Source organism: Lynx rufus, unplaced genomic scaffold (genome assembly GCF_022079265.1).
Source record: "Lynx rufus isolate CCGP_SWC_20201006 ecotype Redwood Valley unplaced genomic scaffold, mLynRuf1.p SCAF_5, whole genome shotgun sequence".
Lineage (NCBI taxonomy): Eukaryota > Metazoa > Chordata > Mammalia > Carnivora > Felidae > Lynx > Lynx rufus.
The window spans coordinates 141,308,580-141,331,123 of record NW_025814867.1 but is presented as its reverse complement, the minus strand read 5'-3'; the positions used below and the strand labels follow the sequence as shown (position 1 = coordinate 141,331,123).

Genomic DNA, 22,544 nt, shown 5'->3' with positions numbered 1-22,544 from the left:
AAAGGATTAAACACGTTCGTCAATGCAAAATGACTGCTATAGTGACTGTCCCGCAATAAGTGCTCGGTAAATATTTGGTTGTTGGTACCTGTTGGTTAAAAAGAGAGAACATTTGCACGAATCGTCTATCCTACGTGATTATTATTGCTTATTGATAGGGAATGTTTGAGACCGAGAACCCAAGAGCACTCAGGCAAATGGAGCTGTGTAAGCTGCCGGGAGGCCATCTGAAGTCTCAGGTACTGGTTCATGTCAGAAAACAGACAGTGTCACTGATGGACTGAGTGGCCTCCTGCCAGGGCCCTGAGTCGTGGGCAGAACACTCAGCATGTGACTCATTGTAAGTCAAATCAGTGTAAGGGAGGAACCACCCTTTTAAAACAAGTGCCTCCTGGAATTTGTTAGAGCATGAGAAAACTCTGGGAAAGAGTGATATCTCTGATGCAAAATGCATAGGTTCCCCTCACCCCCCGACTCTGGCTTGCAGTACTTTCTAAGAATTCCCTTTGCCCCACTCCTGTATCTGGTTAAAGCATCTCTTCTAAGCTCTCTCTTTGGAAGAGACTGGGATCTGGGGGGTGAGGCTTCCCGTGGCCAACGCTATACATAGGTTCCGCCTTTTTTACCACACTGTGGATTACACTACACAATAAAATAGGAGGTATATCCTTTTAGCTTCATGTATAAACCATACTAGAAAACCCTACGCTACCTATGCAGCTTGAGCGCTGTCCCATGTACAGGCATTCAAACTTTAATTCAACCGCCATCGCTATAATTTAAACCAAACGCCATCACCATCCGCAAAATCCGTTTATTTCCTCTTTCCCTTCAGCTTAGCCAAGAGAATCAATCTCTCTCTCCCTCTCTCTCCAGTTTTATTGGTAACTGACCTACATACATCACTCTGTAAGTACAAAATAGCGCGATGATCTGATTTACAAATACTGTGAAATGACAACAGTAGGTTGAGTGACCACCCATCATCTCGTATAGATACAATAAAAGGAAAAGAAAAAAAGATTTCTTCTCGTGATGAGAACCTTTAGGTTCTTCTCCTAACATCACGCAAGAGTTAGCTCTAGTCATCATGTTGTACATCACGGCCCTAATGCTTGTTTATCTTATAAAGGGAAGTTTGTGCCTTTTGACCCCCTTCCTCCAATTACCCCCCATTTAAAATTTCTCTCTTTTTAAAATTTTTTTTTTTCAACGTTTATTTATTTTTGGGACAGAGAGAGACAGAGCATGAACAGGGGAGGGGCAGAGAGAGAGGCAGACACAGAATCGGAAACAGGCTCCAGGCTCCGAGCCATCAGCCCAGAGCCCGACGCGGGGCTCGAACTCACGGACCGCGAGATCGTGACCTGGCTGAAGTCGGACGCTTAACCGACTGTGCCACCCAGGCACCCCAAAATTTCTCTCTTTTTCACATTAAACTTAAATCCCACTTGGGTGCTGCCACGCATTACCTGGCAATTTTTTCTTTCTTCTCTCCTCACTATGAAAGCTGTACAAGCTCACTCTCCCTGTCTCCATTTGGGTCTGAATCAGCCTTCATTTTCTCTCATATTTTATTTTACACTTACATTTCTGTTTCACTCAAAAGCTTCTGGCTCCTTATAAACTCCCCTTTCTTTCGGCGACTGAGGAGAGGACCCTTACACGTTGCCGGCACCCTGATCTTGGACTTCCAGCTTCCAGAACTGCGAGAAAGAAGTGTTTGTTGGTTACCAGCCACCTGGTCTGTAGTATTTTGGGTTGGAGCAGCCCAAATGGACCAAAACAGAGGCACCCTGGATGAATTCAATCTTCAGTACCGTCCTCCAAGTCCCTGTCTTCAACTGTACGCAGAGTATGTGAATATATTGCTATTTTCCGTATATTATGTTCTGGCGTCTTAAAAAGAAAATTATCCTTCTGACTAGGGAGGCACTGCCCATCCTGGGACTAGACTTTGATATTCAAGCCCACTCCATACCTCCTTTCTCGGGCTCAGGCGCTAGAGGGAACAGGATTCCTCTGCCTTAATCGTTCATCCCAGGGCCACGTATCAGGCATCCAGGGACGTCACCTATAGCCCTGGTGAAATACCCACCCTAGATAATCCTAAACTCTTTACCCTGCCCCTGTCTTACCTTGCTGTGGAAACAGCAGGGAAGGTCTAAGTGCCTGCCATCACCTGTTTCTGCTCTCTGACCAAAACCTGTTACTTCCCCCCCGCGTCCCCTGCAAACCCACGCTGGGCCTGTCGTTTCTGGAGGAACCGTACGGTTAAAACTATTTTTCAGCGGCCTGGGTCTCTCCGTATCGTCAGTCAGAGCCACGCACAGAATAATCGTTTTATATTTTAAAAACCGTATTTTTTTCTTTTCAATATTTCTATTCTGTTCTCTTTTACGCTCACCTCTTCTTTTTCTATTGCACCTTCGTGCTGTTTTATAATATCCTGTTCTCCGAGATAGGAATGATTTCTTCATCTGTCTCTTCAAAAGACCTCCGAAACTCTGAAGTTGTAATCCGCTGATTCCACGAAATCCCTTTCCCCTGAAATCATATTCCAATTTGGACTGTTGATTTTGTTGGCGGTACCTTTTAACATTCGATTTTCTGGGTGTAGGTCGCCCACACGTTTAGATAAGGAGGTTTTGTCGGTTAGCTCTTTCCTTTACTTCCTCTCTTTACCCATCCCTGCCTAGCGATCATTAGTTCTAACACCCTGGTATTGCACACTTCAGTGTTCTTGCCGGAGAAGACAGTGGGGACATCACAGACATAATCACAGATTCACTACGTTCCCCGGCTCCATTTCTGACGTCTGAGCTTAGTTTTACAGCTAACCCGGGGCCACAGCTTACTACAAACCACTGCTGCAAATACCAGCTAGGTGCCCCTTTTTAAGCCCACCATCATGATCTAGACACGCAAGGTAGAGGATTTCAGTTGAGGCTTCAGCTGGCGAGGCTGACTCCAGGCGTCCATCCGTTAGAGGGCCAGAGTCCTAAATGCCACTGCCCACCGGTCCCAGAGTCCAGAAAGCCTGTGACTTTATGACTCGGAACTTCTGTTTCTGATCCAAAGAGACCTCCTTTAGAAAACGCCTGTTTCGGGGCGCCTGGGTGGCGCAGTCGGTTAAGCGTCCGACTTCAGCCAGGTCACGATCTCGCGCTCCGGGAGTTCGAGCCCCGCGTCGGGCTCTGGGCTGACGGCTCGGAGCCTGGAGCCTGGTTCCGATTCTGTGTCTCCCTCTCTCTCTGCCCCTCCCCCGTTCATGCTCTGTCTCTCTCTGTCCCCAAAATAAATAAACGTTGAAAAAAAATTAAAAAAAAAAGAAAAGAAAACGCCTGTTTCTCTTTTTCTATTTTATCTCCTCCGTCTTTGTTACAGTTTTGAACACAGGGATGTGAACAGGTGTAAGTATAAACTTAGTGTAAGTTTACACACTCGTAAGTGTAACCCACATAAGCTTTGTGTGCTGCCTTGAGGCTAAGTCTGAACACCTTGCTAAAGACAACAACACTCCCTAAATCGATAAAAATACATACAGCGTATTTTTCCAAAGAAAAAGCATAATTGAGCAAATACTAAGTTCTGGACTATCACTTCATCTTCCATAGCAGCAGCATATCTCCAGACTGGGCACACGTACTGAACTAAGATGTGTACAGAAGAGGAGTGCCTGAGTGGCTCGGTCGGTTAAGCCTCTGACCTCAGCTCGGGTCGTGATCTCACAGTCCGTGAGTTCCAGCCCCACGTCAGGCTCTGTACCGACAGCTGGGAGCCTGGAGCCTGCTTAGGATTCTGTTTCTCCCTCCCTGCCCCTCTCCTGCTTGTTCTCTCTCGCACGCTCGCTCACTCTGTCAAAAATAAATAAACATTAAAAAAAATTTTTTTTAAAGATTTGTGCACAAGAGTCAGCATTTGTTGTGTCTGAAGACACGATTAAGTAATAAATTATCACAACCATCCCTTTCTGAACGAGCTGAGAAATACGCCAGAGAGTCTGATAAGGATCAATATATAATTGGCACAGCTTAATGGGACCATGGTTTGAACTTGTATCTGTATCCTTCCGACTTCCTGGGTTAGTCTTTTGGACCTACTTTTAGGAAGAGTTACAAAAAAGATATTTACCAGCCTTGCTGCATACAACTGGGAGCACAGAGAACTCTGCTCCTTTAAAAAAAAAAAAAAAAAAGGTCCTACACGTTTAATGATCTTTACCATATTCATTATTCCCACCTGGGAAATCTGACCAGTACAGATTGGTCAAACCAGTTTTCTTTTTCATTTCCCAATTAGCTGAGCCTCTCTTTTTCCCTGGGGAGAAGTCAGTAAGAGATGTAAACAGAGCGACAGTTTCTTTCCATTTATATCCGAGCACAGCACACTACTCAACTTAATGAGTATGTCAAGTATGTGTAGAGTTTCTGAAAAATGCAGATCTGCGGGTCCGAGGCCAGGCCTGAGATACTGCATTTCCAGAAGCTCCCACGTCATGAAGTGTACCGAGCCCCTAGGGTTTCTCAAACCCTCTCAGGAAATCCCCCACATCAAACTGATACAAAAACATTACAGTGGAGTTTTCCAAAGGGTATATGACACGTGATGTTACAGTGATTGAATACAGAAGCAGATATGAGAATCCAACCATCTTGGGTAGAAAGATTTGCAAAAATATAAAACAATACCACTCACTTTCATTTTGGAAAATATAGCTATGTTTCATAAGCAATATATTACCTAAATAGGCATGGAATCGGTTTATTATTGTTGTTAGTGAATACATCAACAAATATTTATTTTTTAAGGTCTCGTTCCTATTATGGTCACTATTAGTAGATCTAACCACATATTGAGGACTGCTCATAAACCCGATTTTTGGAGGTTCTCAGTAATTTTTCAAGGGCTCCCAAATATCTGAGATGGACCACTTCATAGAGGGTGGAAATTTATTTTTCCCTGTTTCCACAGAAATATTAAGAAAGGGAAAGCATCCCAATATATAGATAGGTCAAGAAAATATTGAGAATGCACTCCTTTTAAAATACTACCTTACTGCAAAGTACTTAGGGACATTTCAGGAGGAAAAAAAATAAAAGAGTTTGGCTATGACTTATACTCTTTTTAATGGAATGTCAATAAACATTCAAGGAGTTCTTATTCAAGTCCCTTAAGGTTGGGAAATGACAGAACAGGAAAACAAGTGAGTCTTAATCCCAAAATATGCTACATCGCCACAAAAGTAGATGAGTCAGCTTACCCTTGGCTTCCTTAAATTCTCATGTTTTCTTACCCATCTCGTGGAGGAATATTTGGGAAAGTATTTTCCTTATTGAGCATATTATTTCTTCTGAAATCTTCTCTTCAAAACACTTGTGGGGCAATGAGTCAAGTAATGCATTTGTTGACTTCACATGTGGCAAAAGATACAATGCGTCGGGAAGTTTCAAACCAACATATTTACTCCAGGAGCGCTTAATCCAATTGCCTGTGTCTTGCCTTGACCACCTGTAGCTTTGTAGAAAAGTTTGCACCCTTGTCTTTCTTTCTCTTCAACCTCACTTTGTTGGCGATTTCCTGCCTTGTGCTTTGTGTGCATGACAACACATTTTGCCATCTTGCAACGTTTTCGGATGTTTGTCTCACCAGTGAGGAAACTCTGCATGGCAGGAACCCGCCTGGAGGTGCTATTCCATCCACCTCCTTTTCTTCTACCTCTGGGTAGCGTGAGTGAAACTGTTCGCCTTGTAGATCTGAGCCATCACTGGATTCTCCTGTCGGTGTATCCATTTTATTTTCTGTCTTAAAGTACAATTTATGTATGTTCTTGTCACTCCCACCACCAACAAGAACAGTTAACCTCCTTTGAGCAAAAAAGTTGGGGGGCCCCTGGGTGACTCAGTCAGCTAAGCCTCTGACTTCAGCTCAGGTCACGATCTCGCGGTTCGTGGGTTCGAGCCCCACATCGGGCTCTGTGCTGACGGCTCAGAGCCTGGAGCCTGCTCCGGATTCTGGGTCTCCCTCTCTCTCTCTCTGCCCCTCCACTGCTCGCACTCTGTCTCTCTCTGTCTCTCAAAAATAAATAAACATTAAAAAGAAATTGAAAAAGTTGTGGTTGTAGATTTGTTTTGTTTGCTTGGCTTAAAGCAACAGGAGTTTATTCTCTCGCATTCTGGAAGCTGGAAGTCCAAAATCAAGGTGTAAGCAAGGCCACACTCTCACTGGAGGCACTAGGAGAGAATCCTTCTTTGCCTCTTCCTAGCTTCTAGTGGCCCCCAGCACTCCTTGGACCTTCTTCGGTTTGTAGCTTCTGCATCCCCCCAATCTCTGTTTCATCTCCAGACGGCCGTCTTCCTGTGTGTGTCCGTATGCGTGTTTTATTAGGACATCAGTCACTGCATTTAGGGCCTAGCCTAATCCATACGACCTCATCTTAACTAATTCTGTCACAACCTTATTTCCAGACAAGGTCGCATTGTGAGGTTTCAGATGGTTTCTTTCGAAGAAACAAGGAGTTGGGGTTTTAGTTTTTGCTCGGTATCTTTACGTTAGTTGCCTGTTACGTGATAATGAGTATTCGAAACAAAATAAACAAAACCGAGAACCAGAAATGCCAGACAACTGCATAGGGTGACCCATTTCAAATTACAAATTGCTGTATCCTATATACATTAAGTTTTTCAGGGAACCACCCAGTGATTGGAAATGTCAATACCATACCCACTCATCGTAAGGGTCTGAGGGGGGGATACGTTACATCATGTGGTGGGAAAGGCAAGGGTCATGGAGTCTTCCCTCAAGGACCAACAATGACACCATACTGCTGCCACCTGAATTCCCTTCTGGATTCGGGGTCTAGAATGCGAAAGCTGCCATTAAACTGAGCTAGAGTCATGATTATCTTCATAAATCGTAATGCTTTCTCTTTTCCTTCAACTCAGGCCGAGATCGTGAAGAAGAAACAAGAATTACATTTTTGTTTGTTGGTTTTTGCTTTGTCTCTCTTCACTTAACTCCTGTGGGATTGAATGATGCCACGGAAATCAATTAAGCACAGGTCTGACGTTGCCTGGGTGCTGGAGGCACGTGCAGATAGCGGTAACAGTCCTCACACTCTGTGACGGGCAGTATGGCGCACGTCAGGAGGGACAAAGAGACAAGCAGGGCAGCAACTTTCATACTGTCAGGGAATATAAACACAAGAGGACATGGATGATAAAATTACATTGGTTTGCTTTATTTTATTATTTTTAAGTTTGTATTTATTTTGAGAGAGAGAGAGAGAGAGAGAGAGGGAGAGAGAATCCCAAGAAGGCTCCACGCTCAGGGCAGAGCCCCACTTGGGGCTCGATCTCCTGAACCACGAGATCACAGCCTGAGCCGCGATCAACAGCCGGTCACTTAACCAACTGAGCCACCCAGGCTCCCCACATTGATTGTTTCAGATTCATCTTTATAGTGCACGCAGACACCAGAGGTAAGGAGCATGAGAAGACGTGTCTCTCTGAACCCTTTTGGAGTTTCCACTTTGCATCAGGCTTTTCTTCAACTTTAGCGCCTGGAATGAATGTCTTCGATATCGTTACTCTTCTCAGCTCTCGCAGTTCTCGTCCAACACTTCCCATCAGGGCAAAGTCAGAGATACACTCTTTGAGCCAAAGTTTAAGTGAACACAAAACAGTTAAAACTAACCCACAACTAATAACAATACCAATCGTCATTGTAATCATATTTATTTGCCATATACCAGGCACTTCATACATATTTAAACTCTAAACCTTCATAAAAACTTAGGGAGGTATGTGTTACAAGATTTCCTCTCTTGCAATGGGGAAATAGGTGTCTATTTATCCCAAAAGCCTAAATAACTTTCCCAGGATCACAGATCATGCCTAGACTGGGATATGAGCTTGGGGGTTTGGCTCATTGCTGTGTTTTTGTTTTTGTTTTAAAACAGTTCTCTTTTTTTTTCTTTTTTTTTTTTTTTGAGGGTGTGCTCAACCATACAGAAGGCTAGCACAAAGTACATTTTCAGCCACTCTTCTGCGTCACAGTTTGGCAGAAGACTTTTGTCACAATGTGGACCTCTGGCGGTTTGCTCTAACTTCTACGAGCCACACGATCGGCATCTCCCCACACCCCAGGGTCAGGCACAGAGAAGGGGCAGGTGAGTCAAGCATCCCTTCAAGCATCCCACCTCAGGGGGTGTGCGTACCCTTATGTTGTAAGATTTGACAAACATTTGCAGTACGGACTAGGATGTAACAGACCTAGAATAACAGAAATACAGTTGAAGTCAGGTTTAACTAATCCTAAATGTGAAAGTTCTGGAACTGGCGTATGGGCTGGGATAACGGGTGTTGGCAATTTTGATCCAGACCAGCATGAGACATGCACAGGTAACACAGATCAGAATCAGAGAAACAAGAACGAAACAAAACAAACAAACAAACAAAACACTAATAAAACCAGTGGCGCACACGTGTTAGTTACTTGAGACTACAGTTCTCGGGCATAATGGGATAAGCCTGATCGCTAACATCAGACCAATATAATAATACTGACTATGCGATCTTACTATTTTCAATTCAGAAAATGTTTAGACCGCCTACTGTATGTAAAGCATTGAGCTGGGGACTGGACAGACGCGACGAACCAGAAGTGTGTGAATCCGGATTCTCCTTCGGGTGACAGAATTCCTAATGAAAGTAAACAAAAATCAAGATTTTAACGCCCTCGCCGGATTCAAGGGTTCTGATGGCATTATCTTCTCTCTCTTTTCTCTCTCTCTTATTCTTTCTACCGCTTGGCTTCCTTCTTCGCCTTCTACCATTTGATGGCATCTCTGGCTAGGCGTTTATTGTCCCCCTTTCTTCTTGGGCTCATATCTGTTTCTATTCCCCAGCTCCCGCCTTCCCCTGACATCTGGATGGGACCACATGGCTACTTCTGCCAAGGGACTGCAAGCAACGAACGACACTACTTAGAGGCAGAAGTAGAGAAGAGGGGCGGCCCTCTTGTTCTCTCTTCCTTCCATTTCTAAGTCAGCCTTGGAGACAACAGATGGAGACTGGGTAGGATCGCAGCATGGAACGAGCTTGAATTTCTGAATGCTTGCATGGAGCAGTAGAACTCCACCTGCCATCGACCCACAATGAAATAGGATATGGGTAAGGACTACAATGTGATTGTGCAAAAGCACTGGGAACTGGAAGGTGTTGATTACAACGGTTAGAGTAAACTTCAATTGTGTGAAACCATGGAGAATTTATGGGTGTTTATGATAGCAACTAGATTTCTCTTTTTCGTGCCTGGTCCTTGTATCTTTGATCATGGAGAAAGAGTACATTTGGCAGATGACTAGGGCAGATGTCCCCCATGGGACTCCAATGGGCAGAGCTCTTTCTGGAACAAACCGCGATGGCCATGTGTGCGGGTGCTCTGAGCTGCCAGGTTGGGTATCCAGTGCCCAGGCTTGTGGGAAGGGGGCAGGAAGAAGATCATCATTATTCAAACACGTGCCATGGGTTTCTCAGAAAAGACAGGGCTTTATTATTAGAGAGAAGATGGTTAAGAAGGGTGTCAGACAAATTTCAGTGAACACGTGCAAACAGACTTTAAAAAATAATTAGCATACATATTTTGTAGAGCGTACATGTCTACCCATGCCTCCAGGTGCCTGTTCCTGGCTAGAAACTAGAGTTACCACAGTGACAAGGACAAGCAAGGTTGGTGTTTTCATGGAGCATGCATTCCAGTGGAGAAGCGGGACATAAAGAAAGAGAGGGAGGGGGCACCCGGGTGGCTCAGTGGGTTAAGCATCTGACTCTTGATTTCAGCTCAGGTCACGATCTCATGGTTTGAGGGTTAGAGCCCCATATCGGGCTCTGCACTGACAACAAGGAGCCTGGTTGGGATTCTCTCTCCCTCACCCTCTCTCTCTTTCCCTCCCCCGATCTCTCGCTCTCATAAACATTAAAAAAATAAAAGAAAAGAAAGAGAAGGGAGGGAGGGCAGGGAAAAGGGAAAGAGTGTGGAAGGAAGGGGGAAAGACAAGAATAATTCTGAGACACTGAACTACATTCAGCATGCCAAAATTGACTTGTGTAGGAGGGACCCAGCCGTGAGACCTGTCAGTGATCAAAGGCAAAACAAGGTTTACAATCAAATGCAGTGAAGGAAAAATAAAACTCCAAGACACCTCATAGTCTCAAGACATCGTTGTGCATTTCTTGGAGGGTAACCTGTTTAGCTGGGAGCTAACAGAGAGGCCACGGGATCCTCTGCTGTTTAACCCTCCATCAGCAATTTTTTTAAGTCATTTTTAAATTTTCTGCAGGTTCCATAGAGTGTATCTGTGGAATACACCCGAGAGGCTTTCTCTGTGCCGTCCCCGACTGACAGTTTCCCTCTGAAAGTGCCTCCAGTCTTTTCCGTTTTAATATGCACCGTTTTCCTCATCCAACTTTCCTCAAAGAGCGCCACCTCATACACTACCAGGTGTAATGAAATGATGACAACTTGATCGATGCAGTGGCAGAAATAAATGAAGATCTGAGATGCAGAGAACCAGGCTAGAGGTTACACAATCACATGTCAGTGTGTGTTCAGTAATTCACATCCAACGACTGGTAAATAATTCTAAAGTAATGAGTCAAAAAGAAACCTTTCAGGTATCACTCAACAGAGTCCCCTAAATCATCTGGGCTTCAGCTGACATGGGCCATCAAGGATGTGATAACCTTTGTGGGCAGATCTGGTGAGGACTCCCCTTGACAGGATGACTTAAAACACAGGTTTGAGTCTTACTGAGTGACAACTTTATCCTTTCCTACCCAGATCTGTTCTCTAAAAATTTGATGTCCCCCATTCCTGAAGGACAAGGGGAATCATGGTTTCATCACTTACCTAGACTGGAAAGGGTGTAGATGGGTTGGAAGAAGATCCTGAAAGGAGAAAAACAAAAGCAGGAGTCTAGCTTTTGGGAAGAATGCAGGAAAATGTGGTCAAGGAACAGTTCCCTGAACTAGATAAATCAATCAGTCTCTACTTCCCTGTCTCTTCTGCTGCCTGAGGCTCATCTGCTCCTATTTTCAGCGATCAGAGGTAGCAGTCTTTTATTTTTATATGTATTTCTTTATTTAGAGAGACAGAGAGAACATGCGCAGGGGAGGGCAAAGAGAGAGAGAGAGAGGGAGAGAGAGAGAGGGAGAGAATCCCATGCGGGGCTTGAACTCACAGCCAAGAGATCATGACCTGAGCCAAAATTAACCAACTGAGCTACCCAAGCGTCCCCCCACCAGATGTAGCAATCTTGCTGGGATTCTGGAGTGTTTCAGCGACTGTGGGAGGCTCAGTTGAGTTGATGGTGATTGACAGGTAGGGTTCTTCCTGCGATGTAGAATCAAATCGTCATTCAGGCAGTCTCATTTCATGTTTCCAAAATGATTCTGGAGACAGAGAGGTATAGGATGAGCATCACCTCCTAAGTAAAAGAAAGTAACTAAAAACTGCAGTGCCTTCATCTGAACACCTATCTGCGTGTAGGATCATCTGCTTTTCCATCTATTAGTGCCTGACTGGGACAGATGTGTGTTAGAAAGATATGTATTAGCCTATGGACAGCCATGAAAAAAAGGATACTGAGTGTCTTTCTTAAATCATCTAAGCAACTTGCAGTGACCTCAGCATGGTAAGAGAGAGGAAAGCTTGTTGACTCCCCAGTCACTTTGTCAATTTCCTTCCTGCCCAGTGGGGAGTGAAACAGTAACCAATTGGTGTCTATCAACTTTGTTTAGACTAATTTCCTCTTCTTACTTTACTGACCAGAATAAGGTAAATACATTTAACATGGAGAGATCGAATCCTTTCAAAGAAGACTGTAATATTCTGGAGCTTGAGCAAGGTGTTGTTACCATGAAACCTGAATTAAAACAACAACAACAATAACAATTAATTGTTGCTATAGAACAACAACTCCTACCTACTACAATTACTACTCATTAAGGAATTTGAAATTTTTTCTTAAATTTGCCTCCATGAAGGGAAAAATAAAGACCTCAAATGTTTCAAATTACTGTAGGCTGGAAATTCCTGATTTTCCATGTGTTTCCAGTAAGGTTTGATTTCAAGATGATTTCCGGAAAATAAAGGGGCAAAAAAGAAAAAAAAAAAAACTGGAGTAACTCATAAAAGCAAGTAATATGCGCATAATTGTGTAAGAAAAGCTAAAACAACATTTCCCAGCTGGTCAACATAAAAACTGACTTGTTGGTTTTACTTTACAGATAGCACCTGTATGTCTTAAATAATACACGTGTACATTATTCACTCGAAGACTTTTTATAGTTTAAAATTTCTGTGAATAAGAAAAAGGAAAATCTATTTTTCCAAAAACTTACTTTTTATTTTCAGCAAACTGATCCTGAAGTGTATGATGTTATCCATCACAACAGATAGAATGTTCTGTAATATGTCCTAGGCACATAGCAGAGACAATAGCTTTACCAGGATTGCAGCAAACTTCGCTGGAAAAAAAAAAAAAATCTCTGCTATGCAAGAAAGATTTCTTTGTGAGGGGCAAAGAGAAATTGGTGTAATTAATCAGATCAGAACTTTCTCTGCACAGGCCAGTGCGGCACAGAGGGTCACCGAGTTAGGGGTGAGCGTGTGTGTGTGTGTGTGTGCACAGGCATGCTGACGTGCCTTGTGTGCTCAATGTGTGGGAGATTGTGTACGTGTATCGGCCGGTCCAGATGCACGTTAGACCATCCTGAGATATAAGAGGATTTGGAGACGGAGTTAAAGGGCTGGAAAAGGAGAGGACCGTTCGGGTATAGCTTCATCTTCTAAACATTTAGGATTGGTATCAAAGGTAGTATAGTAAATATACCCCTTCCCACATTCCTAGAGTGTCATCTTTAGCTTTGTTTTGCTTTGTGGTAAGAACATTTAACACGGAATGTACCCTCGATACATTTTTAAGTGCACGATACAGTATCGTTAACTGTAGGCACGACGTGGTCCAGAAGATCTCTAGCATTTGTCTAGCAGAACTGAATCTGTACTCCCCATTTCCCCCTCTCCCTGGGCCCTGGCAACCATCACTCTACTCTCTGATTCCAGAAGTTTGACTGTTTTATAGGTGGCAACACGGATGAACCTGGAGGCATTACGGTAAGAGAAATAGGCCATCACCAAAGGACAAATGCTGCCTAATCGCACAACACGAAGGGACTAAAAATAACCTCTGGTTTTGAAGCATGTCTTCTGAGAACTAGAACTTGAAAAGCTGAGTGGCCCCCCAAGGAAAGGGCTGGCCCAGAGTCTTCAAGGCATTCATAAAGGGCCTTAAGTAGCCACGGAGAGGCTGTCTTCCTCGCATCCACCATCAGGCCCCAAAGGGGGACGATACTAAGGAAGCTCGAAATACAGTAAGGCCTGGGGTAGGGAATCTGGGTGTGGGAAAGGAAAATTATTGCGCAGAGTCGAGAGGCTGTGATTCTCCTGCACGGGAGGTGAGGAGCAGGTGTTTGGCTAGAGGGGGAGTATTTTATTGTCACTTATTTCCTCACCCTTACCATTAAAATCATAGATGGGGGAGGGGAGGAAATGACACTTTAGCAAATGGAAATGTGAGAACATACTACTTACAAGGATACACAAGTCCTATGGAGTGAAGCTGTCCTGGAAATACATAGCTCAGAGCGCCCGCAGGGGTTAGTTACTCTCTTGCCTTTTTCCCTCCATATTTGCATTTTCCAGCCTGTAGTCCAAGCAGCTCCTGGTACAATTGGCTCCTCTGTGAACCGTGAGCCTCTCTGAACGTCAATCATGGCTTATTCATGTTTATGTGTCTCCGGAGAACTTCACACAGCACTTGGTAGCCAGCCCTCGACAGACATTTGCGAAACTGGATAGATTTTAAGAGGTGCTGTCTGTCGATTGAGCACCGACTGAAGGAGTCAAGTTTTCAGGATTCAGGAGAGCTGACCACCGGTGGACTTGTTAACCGCAGGCAATCGCTCTGGTCTCTGCTCTCAGCTCCTCTCTGGTACCCGGAGGAAGCGGCCTTAGGTGATCACCAGGATAAATTTCAACTGCAACTTCCCACTGGCCGGCAGAGAAAGTCTCCCCTCCTTTTGGGAAATGTAAAATTACGTTATCAGGTGTGATCACGTCCTCCACCAACGCAGCGAAAAGTTCTCGTTAAAAATGCACAAATACAGGGGCGCCTGGGTGGCGCAGTCGGTTAAGCGTCCGACTTCAGCCAGGTCACGATCTCGCGGTCCGGGAGTTCGAGCCCCGCGTCAGGCTCTGGGCTGATGGCTCAAAGCCTGGAGCCTGTTTCCAATTCTGTGTCTCCCTCTCTCTCTGCCCCTCCCCCATTCATGCTCTGTCTCTCTCTGTCCCAAAAATAAATAAACGTTGAAAAAAAAAATAGCTATTTAAAAATGCACAAATACAAAGGTATTTTCGGAATAATCAAAGACTGAAGTAGCAGTTAGCCCACCTACGCACGACTGCTAATATATTTTAGCCTTCTACTGTAAAAGGAAAATAACAACTTGGACTACTTTCATCCAGGACAAATGACTTCCTTGGACTGACAAGACATTCATTGTTCTGGAACTTAGCACTTCATCCTAATCCACGAGGGTAATATCTGAAAAGCATTACCAAACGAACTTCCTAAAGTATCCAAGTTACTTTCACAGAAAAGTTAAAATCACCCCCAAGTAGAAATCGTCTGACTATGTAAGAATCCACTCATCCTATTCATAAGCTGTCGTTATAGTGCCTTTCTTTGTGACTATGTGGTTCTAATAAATATTTAGTGCTTGATACTCATGTTTGGGGCCTTCTCTGCCCTGTCCTGTTCTTCAACATATTTCTAAACATTTGAATACTCTGAGGACAAATGTCATTATGTAATTAAGCTTAAAGGCATAAAGTTCAGAGGCATGATTCACATGAGAAATACCGTGTTTTTGAAAGAGGAGCAAAACTTTCACTAAGAGGAAAATTCGGCTGGCATTCCCATAAGTGCTAAAGAAGACATTTCCTGCCTGTGAAGGCAAATAATCGTAATTCACAAGTTCAAGCCACTGTCATCCAAAATGCTTATCTCGCAAAATGATCCTCTGGGAGTAACAATGATGAAATGGTTAACGTTAGTAAATCAAAGTTGTTTTAGACATGGTGTTTAGTGCCCAGTATTGGTGCTCACTTTTCAGTGAAACTGGAAGAAAAAAAAAAAAAAAGTTTGCTCTCTATTAAGACCGAGGGACCACAAGGTTTTGAGGAGGGACAGAGAAGACAGATCAGGATAGATATCCTGACCCTGAACACCTCTGGTCCCTCCAACTATTCAACTTTAGAATTGGCTTTGGGCAACTGACCACTGAGAGACCCAGGGGGTGTGGAATAAAAAGGGGATGACGAGCCTTAAGCAACAGCAATTTCCTGCCAAGTCTGGAGGTATTTCAGAATCCACTAGGGGCTGTTGGGTGGTCCAGGGTCCCCAAGCGATCATTTCATTTATACACATGAGCTAATGCTCAGGATATGCATCACCCTGCCTCCCCCATGACTGACTCCAGAGGGTCCTCAACACACGGGGCACTGGGCACCATTGCTGGGCAATCCTGAGCTTCCCACACGGGGTTCCCCGCCACTCTGAGGACCTCCAACCACTCCCTGAAAAAGCGATCACACCTCTTAGCAAGGATCTGGGGAAACCACCTGTAGCTCAGGGTCCGCTGAGGAAGGCCCACTATCGTGCGCATCTCTGTAAGTGAAAGGTAAGAAAGGCAGAAAAGTGCTAATTATACAGAATTCATTTTACCCACGGATTCATTAATTAGCCTGAAGAATGAAGGGAAGTGGGAGGTGCTCCTGTTCTAGGAGATCTTCTACCCATTACCAGATAGTGGTCAGAACGCCCTGGGATGTTCTTTCCGTTTCTATTAGGGTCCATAATGACAGGAAACAAAGAAACTAGGAGAAACCTAGTCACAATGACTATGCCACTCACCTACCAATAAGCACCGACCTGCACCCCCCTCTCCCCTCTTCTCCAGTCTTTTTTTTTTTTTTTTCTCCCAATGGGAATTTCTGAGAAGGATAGTAGGTCAGGGCCTGGAGCGATGAGCGGTTGTTTTAGGACACATAAATGCAAATAACGGGTATCTGATTTTCATTTAAGCAGGAGGAAGAAGAGAAAGTATGGGCACATATTTTTTTTTAAGCTTATTAAAAAAAAAAAAAAAAAGCTCAATTCTCTACCACAGTTAACTCTTTCTCGCCCTGCCTTCTTAGAGCAGAGCGAAGGAAGTTCCAGTCGCCCGGGATGAAGTGACAGATTGCGGGCGCCGAGGATCGGCGCGCGGAGAAAGGCGGGGTGGGGGGGGGGTGAGCCCCGGGCTCGCACACAAAGGCGCGGAGTTCCCAGGCGGCGGGCGACCCTGCCGCGGACACCGCAGGACTCGGGGCGCAGCGACGCGCCAGGAAGCGCCTGCGGCTCTCCGGCCGCCCGGCCCCTCTGCCGGTGGCTGGGAGAATTTAGTCACCCGGAGCCCGAGCCCGACGAGCGTCCCGCAGCGAAGAGGCCGGGGACCTGGGGAGGGGAGGCACCCCGGGACCGGGGCGGCGGCGGGCCGGCGGGGAGGGCGCGGGGCGAGGGGCCGCACGGGCAGCCGAAAGCCCCGGGCGGGCGGGCGGACGGAGTGGCAAGGTCTTCGAGGCGGGAGCGCACGGGCGTGCACCGAGGAAAAAAACTTGCGGCAGGAACTTCCTACCCAGGGAGAAGGAGCAGGAGAGAAGGAGGCAGGGAGAGACTTGCACTGTCTCACTAACTTTCAAAACACCCCTTTCAGGAGATGAGGTAAGCCGGGGTTAGCCAACCCCGATTGGTTGTGAAATATCAGACAAACCCGGAGCCACTGTGGCTTTAAATGAGGCCAAGGAAATCTGTTTTTCTTACCCCAATACTTTTTCTCCCCCCCCCTCGCCCTTGCTCCCTCCCTCGTTCCTTCTTCCACCTCGCCGGGTCCCTCTCGGTCTTCCTTTCCTCGATCACCCCCCAACCCCCCCCCAACCACCACCCCTCGCCCGCCCTCCCCCATCTGATTAGGCGCGGACCGGGAAGGGTGGGAGGGGTGGGGGAAGCTCTCCCTTTAAGAGGCAGCTTGCAGTGACGAATTGTTGAAATTGCCATTGCAGGATGGCATGCCGCTATAAATTCATTGTTCCACCTCCTCGCATCTTCACAGCGCTCGCGCTGCTCTCCGCGCTCGCAGCGGCCGACTGGGGATGACGGCGGGCAGGACGACACTGCATCCGAAGGGACACGGACGCGCCGCTTCGCTGGCTGCCCGCAGGCCGCGCCTGGCATTTTTTGTTTCAATTTTTATGGCTTTTCTCCCTCTCTTTCTTCCTTTCCTCCTGGTTCTAGTAGAGTCAAGGACACCCACAGAATAAGAAAAGGACTGGGCTCCGGAGCTTGGAACCCCCGCTGCCGTTGGGTCCAGAGCAGCGAGGGGGCGGGAGGCCGCGCGCACCAGTTGCCAGCCTGGTGCGCGACACCATCCTTACTTTTTGTCGTGCACCGTTAGTGGCTGCATTGGGGGCTGGATTTGGGTTATTCCCCCCACCCCCGTTCCTTGTATTTGCGGAACCTCCACAACCCGGCGTCCCCCCCCTTTTTTTTTTCCTTTTTTTTTTACCCCCCCCCTTTTTTTTTCCGGAGCACGCATCCAAACATTTTCCAAAGCAACAAAGAAAAGTTCGCACGCTGGCACCGAGGCCGGGACCGGCTGGCGCTGCCGCCAGGCCCTCCTCCCTCCGACACTTGACTCAGCCTTGCAAGCAAGTGTGTGTTGTGCCCCCCACCTCCCGCCCCGGTCACTTCCACACCGAATAACAGATACCCATCAAGTCCCCGTCGCGCGGCCCCTCCCCGCGGGCGGCGCACTATGCTGCTCGGGTGGGCGTCCCTGCTGCTGTGCGCGCTCCGCCTGCCCCCGGTCGCGGCCGGCCCCGCCGCGGCACCTGCCCAGGATACAGCCGGGCAGCCTCGGGCTGCCGCAGCGGCCGCCCAGCCCCGCGGGCGGCAGGGGGAGGAGGCGCAGGAGCGGGCCGAGCCTCCGGGCCACCCGCACCCCCTGGCGCCGCAGCGCAGGAGCGGCGGGCTGGTGCACAACATCGACCAGATCTACGCCGGCGGCGGCAAGGTGGGCTACCTCGTCTACGCGGGCGGCCGGAGGTTCCTCCTGGACCTGGAGCGCGATGGCTCGCTGGGCGCCGCTGGCTTTGCGCCCGCGGGAAGCGGTCCGGGTGCCAGCCGGCGCCACCGGGACCACTGCTTCCACCGCGGCACCGTGGACGGCAGCCCCCGCTCCCTGGCTGTCTTTGACCTCTGCGGCGGGCTCGACGGCTTCTTCGCGGTGAAGCACGCGCGCTACACCCTGAAGCCGCTGCTGCGCGGGCCCCGGGCCGAGGCAGAGGCCGGGCGAGTGTACGGAGATGGGTCCTCGCGGGTCCTGCACGTCTACACCCGCGAGGGCTTCAGCTTTGAGGCCGTGCCGCCGCGCGCTAGCTGCGAGACTCCCGCGTCCCCGCCAGGGCCTCGCGAGCGCCCCCCGGCGCACGGCGGCCCAGACCCACGCTGGGAGCTGGCCCCGCAGTTCCCGGACCAGACGGTTCCCTCCTCCGAGGGGACCCAGGGACCCCAGACGTGGTGGCGGCGGCGGCGCCGCTCCATCTCCCGGGCCCGCCAGGTGGAGCTTCTCCTGGTGGCTGACGCGTCCATGGCGCGGATGTACGGCCGGGGCCTGCAGCACTACCTGCTGACCCTGGCCTCCATCGCCAACAGGCTGTACAGCCACGCCAGCATCGAGAACCACATCCGCCTGGCCGTGGTGAAGGTGGTGGTGCTGGGTGACAAGGACAAGAGCCTGGAGGTGAGCAAGAACGCGGCCACCACGCTCAAGAACTTTTGCAAGTGGCAGCATCAGCACAACCAGCTGGAGGATGACCACGAGGAGCATCACGACGCGGCCATTCTGTTCACGCGGGAGGTGAGTGCAACCTGCGTGGGTGGTCCGAGCGCCCGTGGAAGGAGGTGGGTCAGAGGTTCAGCCTTGCTGACCGCCTGGCTTCTCCCACACGCCGCCTGCCGCTGCGGATTTGCCGGAGTGCTCCTTGGAGGGTAACCCAGCTAGCCTGCAGCCCTGCTCGCGTGGTCTGGGTGTCCCCAGAAGCAGTCCCTGCCTTGAATGGCTAGACCTGCGTAGACGATCAATCAGGCTGGATGTCTCTAGTCTGACATATGGTGTCCTAGAGGCGTGAATAGGATAAGAAGGGACTAGAATGGTTGAGAAAATATACAGAGCTAAGTGGGAGAAGGAGAAAAGCAAATCTGTCTCTTTTTTTTTTAATGTTTGTTTTTGAGAGAGAGAGAGTGTGTGAGGACGACAGAGGCAGAGAGAGTGGGAGACACAGAATCTGAAGCAGGCTCCAGGTTCTGAGCTGTCAGCACAGAGCCCGATGCGGGATTTGAACTCATGGACCGGGAGATCATGACCTGCACTGAACTGGGACGCTTAACTGACTGAGGCACCCAGGCACCTCAAAAGCAAATTTATCTTTGGAATGGGTGGCCTTTCTTTCTTTCTTTCTTTCTTTCTTTCTTTCTTTCTTCCTTTCATTTCTTCCTCCTCCTCCTCCTTTTCTTCTTCCTCTTCTTTCTCCTCCTCCTCCCTCTTCTGCTTTTGTGGGGGTGGGGGAAGGGGGATCTTCCACCTCTCAGTGAGCCTAAATATACAACTTGGTGCAACCTCATGGGAGGGGCTTGTTGGTTCATCCGTTGTAGCCACTTTCATCCATGACCTCTCATTGTCAATGTCCATACTTCCTTACTGGAACCACTCCTGTGGCATAAGCTGAGGAAAGACTTTTCAAAGGAAAGACTCTTTCTAGTTTGGCTTTTTAACGAAGTTCTTACGTGTCCACCTTGATGAATTTTTGTTTCTGGTAAGGAAGGGATTCGGGAGGGCAAGGAGGATAACCCAGTCTTATCAGGATCCTTAGTGCCTCCTTTGCCTCGTCCTCCAGTCAGGCACTGCCTGTCCCTCCGGAGCTGCCAGCGAAGGGTCACATCCAGCTTGCATGTTTGGGTTTTGGACGAACGTGTTTCTGAAGCCCCAGTGTGGAAAGACCTGGGCAAAGAGTCAAGACGCGAGGAAGGAATGCTTTCCCAGGATTTCCCTGTTTTAAGGAAGATGGTTAAAGGGGAAGGAAAGAAACTGATCTCTATAGGCCCGGAGGTTCTGGGAAGAACACAATATCTATTTGCTCAATCATTCAGTCCCCACCTAAATGTGACATTCGGACACGGAGCCTGGGCTGGTTTTGAGCCTGGCTTCCTCAGAGCTCTGAGCCTGCTTCATGACTGTGCTCTGATTGGCAGTTTTAAGTCATGCCTCTCGGCTGCCTGGTAAGAATTGCCTTTGAAAGCTCATTCTTTAAGTATTTGGGATCCACCCGGGGTAGCTGAAGGATTTGAAAGTTTGAAATATCATGCAAACGCATGGTATGAAATGGAGTGCCCAGAAGCTAGGATAGAAGATGCCACGATGGCTTGCAGGCTTTAGAATCACAGGGCTCCACCACCTAATTCTCTGTTTTTACCCAGGCACCCCTGGTATGAAGGAGAAGTGTCGACAAATTTGGAATGGAGAAACACTTGTGGTCCATGGGGGGGGGGGGGACATAAATGTAAGCCACATGTAAACAAAGATGCCAGAGGGCAACAGTTTAGGAAGAACCTGGCAGGACATGAGGCTACGCACGATGGAAAATCTTCCTTCTCATTAAGTGATCTAAAAACCATCCTGTAATTTCTCTGCGCTACATTAATCTTTGAAATGGAAGAACATTCGTTTTGTAGCCTTCTGTATGGAGTGAACTTCTCCTGTAAAACTAGTCCTTTTTTATTTGGTTTCCAAGACTTTTTTTTTTTTTCTTGTAAGCAATTTTCCACGTCTGGATTTCTTGCTCTACTGCATCATAAGAAGCTGCCAAGAAGAAGGCTTCAGAGAGTTTATGGAAGGAAGTTCTCTAGAGACAGAGGAAAAAATACTTTCGTAGGCACACTACTCCAAATGAGTAGGTCATTTTAATAGTTCACTTTCATTTCGGAATACAAATGCACGTTCCATAATTTTTAAAACAAACAAAAATTAATAGAAGACCCCATTACTCCCTACCTCCTCCTGCCCCATAATTTTCCTAATTGCTTCCCAGAAGAAAAAAAAAAAGGGAAATCCGTTAGTGGTTCTAAATGATCTGCCTATTGCTTTTCTGGATTTGTGTTTTATTTGGGGAGTTAACAATTCCTATTTTCCAAGCTCTGAAACCTATCAGTACGTTTTAAGTAGATAAAAGCAAGGGAGCAAGAGATTAATGGTCTATCTTAATGTTAATAAGGATTGTAATAACATAACATTTTCCAAAGGAGCCTGCACATGGAAAATATTTTACATGGGCCCTCCGTCGCCTCCCTGCCAAGCAGAAGCATACTTTTGGTAAAGCGAATCTCACTTAGGTTGTGGTTGGCCCTCTGGTATATACATCTAACTTGAGAAGAACCAAATACTTGAAAAGCATGTGTATTGTGACTGTATAGACTTAATTTCAAAGAATGCTGTTCACTGGGGGGCTGAGAAAAATATGACAAGACCCTTATGCAGCATCCAGTAAGAGTACCTTGAAATGTAAAGTTAAACTCCACCTAATGCTTCAGAATGTGAGAAATAAGGGGACGAGAGCAGAAATCATCTGAGCCCTTCCACCGTAGAAATCAGGTACCCTAAGACCTAAGAGAAACGTTCATGGCTTTTTTTTTTTTTCAATGAGAAATACCCGAAGTTGGCACCTGGAACCTACTTTTACAACTCTGTTTTGAATGTAAGAAGTACGTTGCTTAGCAACCAGACGCCAAGCCATCAAATCCATGTTTTGATGGGCTCTGAGAACCGTTCAAATTTTGTGTCCAGATGTCTTCTCTTAAATTGCTTGTTTTTCAGGCACGAAGCGAATGTGTGAGGATATGTTTTCCACCCCTGTTTACTGGCCCGGGCCACCTTGAACGTTGTGTCTGGGAGTCAGCAGAATGGTGCTAGTAATTCATTTACCTGGCACTCTAATTAGAGAAACTTAGCACCAGTCAATTTTCTGGCAGAGGAACCATTTTCATCCTGGAATAGCGCTCATGCTGGAATTCGCACCCCTTCTGCCATCAAACAGTAGACATCTGATCTCCCCAGGATTTCGTTTTGCTTTCCAGAATCTTTTCCTTGTCCCCTGGTTTCCTCTTTTGTTTTAAAATAGGTCCTTTAAAGACAGTCTCTTAAACCCATTTAGGAGACCACACACTCTTCTTTAGGAACAAATGTCCTACCTGCAGGATGATAAAATTGGAGATTGTTTAAGACCCCCCTCATCCCAAACATAACATGGATCGAAAGCATTCGACTGAA

General features: G+C 47.0%; 1 protein-coding gene and 1 long non-coding RNA gene across 2 annotated transcripts in view; one reads left to right on the top strand and one right to left on the bottom strand.

The window, feature by feature from the left end:
• Nucleotides 1-11,369: 11,369 nt before the first annotated feature.
• Nucleotides 11,370-18,318, bottom strand: LOC124526947 (uncharacterized). Its single transcript, XR_006965770.1, has 4 exons — nucleotides 18,246-18,318; nucleotides 13,657-14,141; nucleotides 12,405-12,530; nucleotides 11,370-11,453 (listed from the first exon to the last, which is right to left on the bottom strand). It is a non-coding gene; the product is annotated as an uncharacterized LOC124526947 (long non-coding RNA).
• The window catches only part of ADAMTS5 (ADAM metallopeptidase with thrombospondin type 1 motif 5), a 45,122-nt gene continuing 40,343 nt past the window's right edge, over nucleotides 17,766-22,544 (top strand). Inside the window, exon 1 of the mRNA XM_047100158.1 lies at nucleotides 17,766-19,082. Within this exon, the coding sequence (XP_046956114.1) occupies nucleotides 17,979-19,082 (1,104 nt within the window). The 5' untranslated portion in view covers nucleotides 17,766-17,978. The remainder of the gene's footprint in view (nucleotides 19,083-22,544) is intronic.